Below are 12,501 nucleotides of genomic sequence, written 5' to 3' on the forward strand. Positions count from 1 at the left end.
TGTTAGCTTTCATCATTAAATTACAATGATTATTACAAGAGGAAGCAAGAATAATAAATTCATACAAACACTAATTATGAAAAAATATAAGCTCCCAGTATTAGATATTATTACTTTCTAATAATCTCAGTGAATATAGGCTCGTTAACATTTATGTATTGAAGTATACATCCAATATCATTTGAAAAGTTGTTATTCTAAACTAAACTATTATTTATTTGTGCTTCCCTTGTGGCTCAGCTGGTAAAGAATCCACCTGCAACATGGGAGACCTGGGTTCGATCCCTGGGTTGGGAAGATCCCCTGGAGAAGGGAAAGGCTACCCACTCCAGTATTCTGGCTTGGAGAATTCCAGGGACTGTATAGTCCATGGGGTCGCAAAGAGTCGGACATGACTGAGTGACTTTAGGGGCTTCCCTAGACAACTAACTGGATACTAGGAATACACTGAAGAATCAGCCATAAATGAGATAGAAATAGTATTTGCCCTCTAGAGAAGAAAAATGGTGTTGACCAAGTAGTTATAAAGCATCAGCTATTTCAAAAGCTTTTAAAGACGGTAAAGTTGAAGAAACAAAACAGGGAAATAATAAAGGCATTTACTAATTCTCTCTCAATATTACTATATTCTATTTTAGAAATCTAAAACAGTCATTAGACTGACTAAAAGAATGCTGAAAAGTGCAACACACATTGTAGGTGTTGCGACCATCTTTGACAAAGCACCCTATGAAGTGAATCCTATAATTTGAAGTAAAGAACACTGATTACTCAAGATGTTCTATGACAAAAGTTCTATAATCAAATAAGTTTGGGATACATATGCACTGTAACAATTTTTAGGAAATTCATAAACAATATTTATAAGCAAAGCTTCTGAAAATCCTGTAATTAAAACTTGGCATTTCAAACCTGACATTTCTGCAAATTATTAGGCTATGATATCTTTTCCTTCCTTGATGTATTTTTTTCCATAATCTTTCAAAATATGATTCTAGGGTTCAGAATGAGTTACACAAGGTTCTAGGTTCTTCTGAGGTTCCTAATATTGATGAAGAAAGTCTGGAAAACTTATTGAGGAAACATATGCCACATAGTTCTAGAGCTAACCAACGTAAAGAAAATGAGTTATTCTAGAACCACCATAATTCCCAAACTTTTCCAAATATATGATAGGGAAATAAAATTTATTTAGGATGCCACTCAAACCTGCAGTGAATTAATATTTGGAAAATGATTAAACATCCCTTAAATTTATCTAGGATATGACAGTTTCCTGTCATATCCAACTATTCTGGAGGAAGGATTTTAAAGTTCATCTTGTGTTGACACAATAAAATGACAGGTCAAAGCCTTTGATTTGGGCCAGTTAAAATTTGTGGCCTAACAGTCATCTAATCAGTTTGGCTTAGCAGTAAAATTGGATTGTGAAGAAAGATAAAATGGACTTTTTAGTCTTAACAGAGCCTTTCTTTAACAGTGTCACAGACACCCTTCATTTTTTATACAAAGAGCAGATTTTTAGAAAACAGTGGCACAAGCCTATCATCAATTTCAAGTAATAAATTGAGTTGTATCCGAAAGGCATCAGGATCTTGTTGGACATACTTCACTGGTAGCCACCTAATTTTGCAGAAAATGTGTTTAGGCTTGATTCTTTTTCTGATACTTACATCTTTATTGATTTGGCAAATTTACCTCCAAGTTTTAGTTTCCTCATTTGTAAGATAGAGAAAATATAGTGTCTTGTAAGGACTGTGTGAGATATCACATGGGCTAAATGTCATGTGAGTTGTTATGAAAAATAGTCAGCAAAAAGAATATGGGCTTTGGAATCTGACAACTAAGATTTGAGCCTAGATTTCTCCATTTGCCTGCTCTAGCATCATGGCCAATAATTGAATTATTCTGAAACCCACATTCTTAATGAAATTTTTTTAGTCATAAACCAGTTTGGATCATTAGTTTAAGTAAACTGTGGACTATGTTATTTATTCAAACTTCCTTTTGCCCTTGTCACCTCCAAATATTCCATCAGGAATAACACAATACTTGGTTTTCTTTTCTCCTTTTCCTCTTTTTTTTCTTTCCTTTACTTTCTTCCCTTCTTTTCCTAATGAAATCTCACCTCTGCCCTATTAATTTGCCCTAAAATAATGCTCATGACAACACCTACAGTGATGTTCAAAAACTTTATGTGGATCAAAATGATTACCATTGGTAATTTTTATGATTACAAAGAGGTATGTGATGGTAAATAATGACAATATATTTCTAAACTATAATTTTAGAGTATTGAATTTTAATTTCCATTTGTACTCTAATTCTTACTTGGTATTTTTATTTCCTGGAAAATATATGGCCATGATCAAAGGCATACAATGTGCTCGATTAGATTAGATTTGTTGCTCTTTGATACTAGCGTTCTGGTCCTCTAGAAGCTCAGTGGCCTTACACCAAAATACTGTTATCCCTTTTTCCATCATATTTAGAAGTCAGTGATAAATACCAAATACCTTAATTTCTTCATGTAATATTTCACAGTTTTTGCAATGAAGGACTTTTGTGGACATAAGCCAGAAGTTGCATTATAAGATACTTGTGTTCTATTAACCTAAAGATACAGTGGGCTTCCCTTGTGGCTCAGCTGGTAAAGAATCTGCCTGCAATGCTGGAGACCTGGGTTTGATCCCTGGGTTGGGAGAATCCCCTGGAGAAGGAAAGGGCTATCCACTACAGTATTCCGTCCTGGAGAATTCCATGGACTGTACTAGTCCACGGGGTCGCAAAGAATCCAACATGACTGAGCTACTTTCACTTCACTTCATAGTGAATAGATTTTCAATGAAATTGTTACTAAAGTAAAAATCATCAAATTGAAGTGATCTTTTGGAAAACAGAAGAATATGTGAGTTTAAGTAACAATACATTTTTATCCTGACAAAAACAATGCCACAGGAAGACCAACAACAGCTTTGTGCGATGGCAAATACCCTGGAAGATGGCAGCATGACACCGGAATTGGCTGAGATAATAAAACGACTGTGGAGAGATCCAGGAGTTCAGGCCTGCTTTGAAAGGGCATCTGAATATCAGCTCAACGACTCAGCTGCATAGTAAGTAAATGCATTTTAAAAGGAACTGTAGTTGAAACATTTACATTTAAAAACTGCAACTCTGTATACTCTGCATTTGTAATCACAAATGAAAAGTAAATAGGTTTACATTTTTATCATGCTAAATAACAAGTAAATGAAAGGAAAGAAAAAAGAGCAAGATTATATAAATAAGATGTAAAAGACATAACCATGGAAGCATTATAAATAACTAATTTTGAAACTATTAATATATGTCTGAAAAGATATATATGTTGTAAATATTTTCTCCCAATTAAAAAGATTTAATCATTATATGGGCTTCTCAGGTGGCTCAGTGATAAAGAATCTGCCTGCTAAGCAGGAAATGCGGGTTTGATATCTGGGTCAGGAATGTCCCCTGGAGGAGGAAATGGCAACCCCCTCCAGGATTCTTGCCTGGAAAATCCTATGGAGAGGAGCCTGGCTAAAGTCCATGAGGTTGCAAAGGGTCAGACATGACTTAGTAACTGAGCATACATGTGCACCCATGCACAAACACACACATAATCATTATGCACCAAGCTCAGTTCAGTTCAGTTCAGTCCAGTCACTCAGTTGTGTCTGGCTCTTTGCAACCCCATGAACTGCAAGCACGCCAGGCCTCCCTGTCCATCAACAACTCCTAGAGTTTACTCAAACTCATGTCCATTGAGTCGGTGATGCCATCATACTACCTCATGCTCTGTCGTTCCCTTCTCTCACCTTCAATCTTTCCCAGCATCAGGGTTTTTCAAATAAGTCAGCTCTTTGCATCAGGTAGCCAAAGTATTGGAGTTTCAGTTTCAGCATCAGTCCTTCCGATGAATATTCAGGACTGATTTACTTTAGGATGGACTGGTTGGATCTCCTTGCAGTCCAAGGGACTCTCAAGAGTCTTCTCCAACACCACAGCTCAAAAGCATCAATTCTTCAGCACTCAGCTTCCTTTATATTCCAACTCTCAAATCCATACATGACTACTGGAAAAACCATAGCCTTGACTAGACAGACCTTTGTTGACAAAGTAATGTCTCTGCTTTTTAATATGCTATCTAGGTTGGTCATAATTTTTCTTCCAAGGAGCAAGCGTCTTTTAATTTCATGGCTGCAATCACCATCTGCGGTGATTTTGGAGCCCCCAAAAATAAAGTCTACCACTTTTTCCCCATCTATTTGCCATGAAGTGATGGGACCAGATGCCATGATCTTAGTTTTTTGAATATTGAGTTTTAAGCCAACTTCTTCACTCTCCTCTTTCATTAAGAGGCTCTTTAGTTCTTCTTCACTTTCTGCCATAAGGGTGGTGTCATCTGCATATCTGAGGTTATTGATATTTCTCCCGGCAATCTTGATTCCAGCTTGTGTTTTATCCAGCCCAGCGTTTTTCATGATGTATTCTGCATAGAAGTTAAATAAGCATGGTGACAATATACAGCCTTGACGTACTCCTTTTCCTATTTGGAACCAGTCTGTTGTTCCATGTCCAGTTCTAACTGTTGCTTCCTGACCTGCATACATATTTCTCAAGAGGCAGGTCAGGTGGTCTGGTATTCCCAAAAGGCTTTGGCATAGTCAATAAAGCAGAAATATATGTTTTTCTGGAACTCTCTTACTTTTTTGATTATCCAATAAATGTTGGCAATTTGATCTCTGGTTCCTCTGCCTTTTCTAAAACCAGCTTGAACATCTGGAAGTTCATGGTTCACATATTGTTGAAGTCTGGCTTGGAAAATTTGGAGCATTACTTTACTAGCATGTGAGATGAATGCAATTGTGTGGTAGTTTGAGCATTCTTTGGCATTGCCTTTCTTTGGGATTGGAATGAAAACTGACCTTTTCCAGTCCTGTGGCTACTGCTGAGTTTTCCAAATTTGCTGGCATACTGAGTGCAGCACTTTCACAGCGTCATCTTTTAGGATTTGAAATAGCTCAACTGGAATTCCATCACCTCCACTAGCTTTGTTCGTAGTGATGCTTCCTAAGGCCCACTTGACTTCACATTCCAGGATGTCTGGCTCTAGGTGAGTGATCACACCATTGTGATTATCTGGGTCATGAAGATCTTTTTTGTATAGTTCTTTTGAGTATTCTTGCCACCAGGCTCTAGATGAACACAAACTGGTGACATGCATGTTGAGGTGTGGACTATTCACTTCATTTCTAATCAAGTTACCAAAATCATCTTCTAAAATAATCTTATTAATGACATGTGCTTTGGCTCCCCTGGTTTGATAGGCATGATATAGAATTTCAGAAGAAAGTAATGTATTGATTTGAGGAATGTTTATATATAGTGGGATTCTTTTGGAATCTCAAGCAAGATTATCTAATTTTCACAATAATATCAACCAGTTAGAAATTTTTAGCCATAAGCAATAGGAGGTTGTAACAGTATTTATAACTTCATTATTAAAATGATTTGAAATATCCATTTTAGTAAATGGTTCCTGACCTGTCCCACAGTCACATGTCCGTAAGCATGTGTGCACACGCATACAAATATAATGTAAGTACTTATTCTATATTTCTGTCCCTGCAAATGACTGTGTGAATGGGTATATATGCAGTTCTTCTGATGGACTCCCAACAGAACCTACTAGATGTACTTAAAAAATAAAACAGTAAACATTAAACAAATGAAAAATTATTTCAGGACAGAATTAAAAAAAAACTTGCATGATACTTCAGATTTTAAGCATAATAAGAAGAAGGATTATGGAGAGAAAACAAACCATATAAATTCTAGGAAAACATAACAGAAACAAAAGTCCTCTGTGATTGCTCTTTCATGTCAATTTAAAATTCCAAAATCCAATGGACATATTGCCCTTGGAGGAAAGTCCTGTTCTTATCTCTCTGATGATGTAGAGAATGGGTATCACCCTTTGATTACATAAACAATGGTTTAATATTACTTTATGGTATAGAAAACATTGCTTTTGATATGAATCATTGAAAAAGGCAGTCACAATTAATCAGAAACTGAATTGTGGGATATTCCTATAAAATGTTGCTTAGCAAAGTTCTGGAGAAGGAGGAAGAGAAAGATATGTCGATACTTGTAATTTCAATATATTTCATTTTAGATACACATTATTGGTTAGACATTTCCCTTAAAATAATGTAAGAAATATGTTTGCAATTATATTATATTATGTTTACCAAATTCTTTGCTCTTTGATATCAAAAATAATTATGTACTGCATACCACAAATGGGCAAAAAAATGACATTTTACTGTTTTTCTTAGACTTCCCTTCTAGTTTTTTTTCTTTGTTTTGACAAAATATATTTTATAGTGAGACTATCACATTTCAGATTCATATTAAATATATTTGTCCATTCTTCAAGTTAAACAAATCTATAAATCTCTGCACCAATTTTGTGAATGTTGCCAGTAATGCAGTGATTTTTAACTACCCAGATCAATTTGCAAAGAGCAGTAGAAAATAAGAAGAAAGTTGACTTCCTCCCTTTGTGTCTAAGAAAGTTTTCTTACAACATTTTTTAAAAACAATGTAAATGTTAACTTTTTTGCCATTATGGATTCTTAAAGTGAAAATTAAGTGACACCTTACTAAATTAGCTGAACCTCCATTGCTTTCTTCCAAAATTTAACAGTTTTTTTTTAAAAAAAAATAATTACATTAACATTTTAAACTAAAATTAATGTCAGATTGATACCACATCCAGTTTACTTCATATACATTCTGTAATGCAATGGTGGAGAAGGCAATGGCACCCAACTCCAGTACTCTTGCCTGGAAAATCCCATGGACAGAGGAGCCTGGTAGGCTGCAGTCCATGGGGTCGCTAAGAGTCAGGCACAACTGAACGACTTCATTTTCACTTTTCACTTTCATGCACTGGAGAAGGAAATGGCAACCCACTCCAGTGTTCTTGCCTGGAGAATCCCAGGGACGGCAGAGCCTGGTGGGCTGCCGTCTATGGGGTCGCACAGAGTCGGACACGACTGAAGCGACTTAGCAGCAGCAGCAGCAGCAGCAGTGCAATGGTATTTCTTTTCATTCTTCTCTCTTTCTCTTTCTTCCCCCTCTCTTCCTTTCCTTCCTTCATTCCATCTATCCCTTCATGTACCTGTCTATTAATCTATTCATCCAATTTTTCTGGAAATGAGATATTTGATTTTCTCTCAAACCTAAAGACTCTTTAAGTTGAGGTCAATAAAGAGATGAGTCCTAATCAGGGAATGTTGGGACCTCACCCTCCACAATCAGTACTAGCAAACTTACAGGAAAGCATCACGAGAGCAGGCAAGATTTTTATCAATATTTTGCAGTTTGCTGATTGGGGCTGTCTAGTTTGCAACAAACTCCACATACTTTAAGATTCAACATGGACTTCACTGAAAAAGATACTATTTTTACATAATTAGAAAAAGAATAATATTTTTTAAGTGATTTGAACTATAGGTATTTTAGGCCTCTGGCTTGTTTTAAGTTTTAGACCACAGGCTTGAGCACCAAAATTCTATATTTGTTTATTAAAATGAGTATTTTAGATGCAAATTTGTCACTCTGCCAATGCTTCTGCTTTGTTTGACATCATTTATTTATGCAAATAAAAAGTACATTAAAGCGTGTCTTTACCAAAGCATTCATTTACCCATAACGAAAATGGATTTAATCTCTGTCACAGCAGGTATGTTTCTGTTTGGATTGCTTTTGGATTTGCTCCTGCATGAACCAACTGACCAACAGTATACTACCACATATGCAGCCTGAGTTAAGAAATTCACCAAAGACCTTGCTTCAGAAATAGAAAATAGATAAAACAAAATATCTTCTAACATTTTCTTCTGATGTATTTATACCCTGATTTGTCTTTTTATCATAAAATTAAACTATTATAAAAAACATGGTGATCAATTTTCACATTATACACATATGTTTTTCTGAAGACTGACTATCTATTTGTCCTTGACCAAAATCCCTTTGGGACACTTGACCATTCTTAGTTTATTTCAGCTTAAAATCAGAAATACCCTTCAAGAATAATTATCTACATTGCTACTGAATTTATTTTCAAAAACAAACAGCATTAACTTTTAAAGCATTGTGCTAGACTTTGAGGTATAACAGCTCTTCAACTTAGTCTCTGAAAAATTGAACTGTTGAACAATAACTAATACTCAGTTATATTCTACCTCTCAAATTCTGTCTAGATGAATGCATGTCCATTATAATCTTTTTATTTAGGTTGTAAGTGTAAACTTGGTTCAATATAAAGGCCAATTTGAGCATAAAAACTTTACTAGGCTATTGGTATCTCTATTTAATATTTTTATAGAAATAGCCATATTGCTAAGCTCCTAAAACCTTAGTATCAAAAGTATAGAACAGGTGATTTTCAACTGTTTTTAAAGCAATAAAGCACTTTGTTTTACTCCAGCGACATGATCTGGCTTGAAGGATGAAGCTAAAAGCGGTTTATTTCCTCTAATCTAATAGACTCTTCCAGAGCACACAGCTTAATCATGCTCATTCCAGCCTCCCACCACCCCTAGATCCTGTGGGCAGAAAGAGGACAGTACTCTGGCTGATGATAGTAGGCTTTTTAAACGTGGCCTCTGGAGAAGAGCAGAGGACATGCTGAGGCACTCTTGGAAGAGAATAGCAGGCAGGAAAGTATACAGTGTATAAATTCAGCTTTCTGTCCTCAGGAGCACTGACTCAGGAGTGGGTCAGCAACATAACTAAGTAGTTCCAGCATGAGCCAGAAAGAAAGTGAAAAGCTTCTTCTATTACTGACCTAACTGGATAAAATCATGGCAGTTAATAAAGACAATTCCAATTCCTAAACTAGATGATCCAGGAGAAGCAACACAAAACCGACAGACCACAATACTAAAACAAGTCACTCTCTTAAAATTCCAACTGTCTAAATACAAACTACAGCATTTTGAGACTAGTCTAGTGACCATCATTACAAGAAAGCATTTTTGGCGGAGGGATGATCTAAGTCCTGTAAGGAGAGCTTTCCTCTCAAGTGCCTATTCAGACACCAGTGAATCCATCATATCAGCCTTGTAAAATAAAGCTAAGGCAGTATTCACCCAGCTGCCTTTACAAAAGGACCCGCAGGTCAGTTGTGCATCACACCCAGCACTCTGCCACATCCTAGCCACTGAGCTCTTATAATTTTGAGAAGCAGAGTTTGAAAAGCATCAGTCTGGAGGTTAATCAGTTTAATGGACTCTAAACGAAAAATTCATTTGTACTGAATCCTGGTATCTTCTAACACAAAATTAAAACTATATATTCTTTTTTTTATTATTATTATTAGCTACCTTAATGATTTGGACAGAATAGCAGCGCCTGGCTATGTCCCGAATGAACAAGATGTTCTACATTCTCGAGTGAAAACAACTGGAATCATTGAAACTCAATTCTCCTTTAAAGACTTGCATTTCAGGTATGAGCAAATGTCTTTTTAAACTCTCAACAGAAATATGCATCAAGCATATATTCTTTATGGAGAAGAGCTCTAACCCATGATCAAGTACAGTGAGTCCTTGGGCATGTTCATGAGGCCTCATTTACTTCAGTTCCATGATCTTTCACTGCCTTCCTTTAGCTCTCCATGCCAATCCTGATCCTGAGCCTCATCCTTCTCTTCAAGAAAAAAATACCTCTTCTTGAGCAGGTGGGAGCTAGATTTCAGTTTCCTCATACTTGAAACTGATATCCTACTTTGAAAAAAACAAAAGGAAATACATTTAAATAACACTGAAGCAACAGGTGCCAAGGATCTTATTTCTGTACCTTCCTACTCTCCCATTTGCTTGAAATGTTATTTTGTTTCCTTAATTTAAAAATGCAAATAATTTAGAAGAGAATTATTTGAATGTGATGCTATCTACTGGAATAACAAGACCTATTTCATAAGCATGATTTGGGTATGAGTCGATTATTTTCATTGCTGTTGCATTATCAAGACCCTCCTAGCAATTCTGTTGTAAAATTACCCATTTACTATACCAAGAAATAGAAATCCATACTATAGTGTTAGAAAATGTCCCTTGACACTTAAGTACCTCTCCCTATGATTGTGGATGAGATAGAATGCTGCTGCTGCTGCTGCTAAGTCATGTCAGTCGTGTCCAACTCTGTGCAACCCCATAGACGGCAGCACACCAGACTCCCCCGTCCCTGGGATTCTCCAGGCAACAATACTGGAGTGGGTTGCCATTTCCTTCTCCAATGCATGAAACTGAAAAGTGAAAGTGAAGTCACTCAGTCATGTACGACTCTTTGCGACCCCGTGAACTGCAGCCTACCAGGCTCCTCCACCCTTGGGATTTTCCAGGCAAGAGTACTGGAGTGGGCCGCCATTGCCTTCTCCCTGAGATAGAATATTAGACATTAAAACCATGTTCTAGATGTACCCTTAAAGCATAATTAAGGGTATATAACATAAACATAATTATTTAATTAATAAAAACATAATTAAATCATTCATGCATTCAATAATGGGAATCTTTTAAAAGTAGAAAAAAATGGGAAAAGGTGACATGAATTGTTTGTATCCATTGAGGAAAGATTGTTTCAGTGGGATCAAAGTTTAATTGCTTTAAAACTATTGTAATTACTGACATATAGTATTTAATTAGAATATTATTACACAGATGGCCAAGATACTTTCAATTAATATGGAAGAAAGCCCTGAAAACTACCCATTAATGTCAAGCACACAAATAATTAATTTTCTGAAAGATGAATGAAAGCCCAAACAGGATAAGGAACTGCAAAGGTTGGGATCAACATCTCTTGGCAAACATAAGCAGCTTGTCTTCAGGCCTGTCATCACTGTGGTACAGTTCCTCTTTGGCAACTACTTTCTCCAGACTCCTGATCATTGATCCAGTTTTCAGGGTTGTACTTTGAGAACCCAAATCCAATTGCTCCTCTGTTCTACCCCTCCTAAGCCTCTCAAAGCAATTTTGGCACACTCACATTTCTTTGACTCTTTGTCCTCTCCAAATTTCTCCCTGAAACAGGCTAGAAGCTGACTACAGGCCTTGGGGCTAATCCTACCAAGGTTCCAATCAGAGTCTCCATTAATTAGCAGTAATTGTTGAGAAATAAAATTATCTCTTCTTTGCATGTCTAATGTGGCTGTTGTAAAAAATTAGTTGAAGTCCCAGCAGAGAATTATAACTTGGTGTTAGCTTATCTTACATAAAGCTAATGGAATTTTCTGGATCCTAGACTGTCTTATTATTAAAACTGGCTGATAAGCCAGTTTTAAAAATTAATGTCACATCTTGAACATCTAGAAACTTCCAAGCCTGGTCTTTCTTTACCACATCAAACAATCAAGTATCTTGTCAGAAACGCTCACTAGCATAAATTATCTTTTTTATATCTCTGTTCCTTGAACGTCTAAATCTGAGTCTTTGCACTTACTGTTCTTCTTAACTAAAATGCTCTGACACTAGATCTCTGCAAGAACTGGCCCCTTCTTATTAAGTTTCCCAATCAAACACTGTCCCCTCATAGAGTCTTGACCACCTTACCTATTAACCATCCCTAAATGTCCCTGCTATAACTATATCCTGCAGAGTGTGGGTAAATATGTAACAACAAGCCCCCAGGGATGGAGGGGGGTCAGACTGATTTTTGGCCCTTGAGGATTTCTTGAGTGTCAATACCCTAACAATAGCCATTTTCAACTTACAAACATGATGACACTAAATGTAGAACTGGGAAGATATACAAACAGTTCTTTCCAGCCACACCAACACGAGCCAGTATCATTACACAATTGATGTTACAGCATTTTTCTCTTTTTGAAATTACCACTACACGAAACTGCCTTGTTTCTTTATCAGTTTGCTCCTTTTGTTTCATGTGATCTGAGGTCCAGAAGGCCAGGGGCCACGTTTGCTTACAGCTCTATCTCCTGTGATCACCACAGTGACTAACTCCGAGCAGGCACTCAGTCAGCCTTAATCCTGCCTGGAGGAGTGAATGTACTGTGCCAAGCAGCTAGGAACACGGTCTTTACACCCTTACTGTGATATGATGAATGGGTGTTGCTATCCTTACGTAAGACAAAGAGTCAAAAGTGAAGGCTGAAAACAGGTAGAAGCTTTCTGCAAGATCACACACAGAAATGCTAGAAATGTGATTAAAATGGCTATCTTTCTAACTTCGAAAACCACACTTCTTACACTGCTCAACCCTGATGGGCCATAAGGTAAATTGGGCTGGAAACCACTCTTGTCCTGTAGAGTAAGTGCTTCTTCCAATGTTGTTGGTCATCCATAATTCCCTTCAGAGAGAAGAGGGAAGAGGGATAAAAAGACAGCCTACTGGGGAGATAAAGTCCTGATGTTAGGGCTCTTTGGCACCTCACAAGTC

At 36.8% G+C, this 12,501-nt stretch overlaps 1 protein-coding gene across 1 annotated transcript in view; it reads left to right on the forward strand.

Moving 5' to 3' along the window:
• GNAT3 (G protein subunit alpha transducin 3) overlaps window positions 1-12,501 on the forward strand; it is a 56,615-nt gene that overhangs the window by 28,859 nt on the left and 15,255 nt on the right. Inside the window, exons 4-5 of the mRNA XM_019959559.2 lie at window positions 2,959-3,116; window positions 9,422-9,550. Of these exons, the coding sequence (XP_019815118.2) occupies window positions 2,959-3,116; window positions 9,422-9,550 (287 nt within the window). The remainder of the gene's footprint in view (window positions 1-2,958; window positions 3,117-9,421; window positions 9,551-12,501) is intronic.

Source organism: Bos indicus, chromosome 4 (assembly GCF_029378745.1).
Source record: "Bos indicus isolate NIAB-ARS_2022 breed Sahiwal x Tharparkar chromosome 4, NIAB-ARS_B.indTharparkar_mat_pri_1.0, whole genome shotgun sequence".
In the NCBI taxonomy this organism is placed as follows: domain Eukaryota; kingdom Metazoa; phylum Chordata; class Mammalia; order Artiodactyla; family Bovidae; genus Bos; species Bos indicus.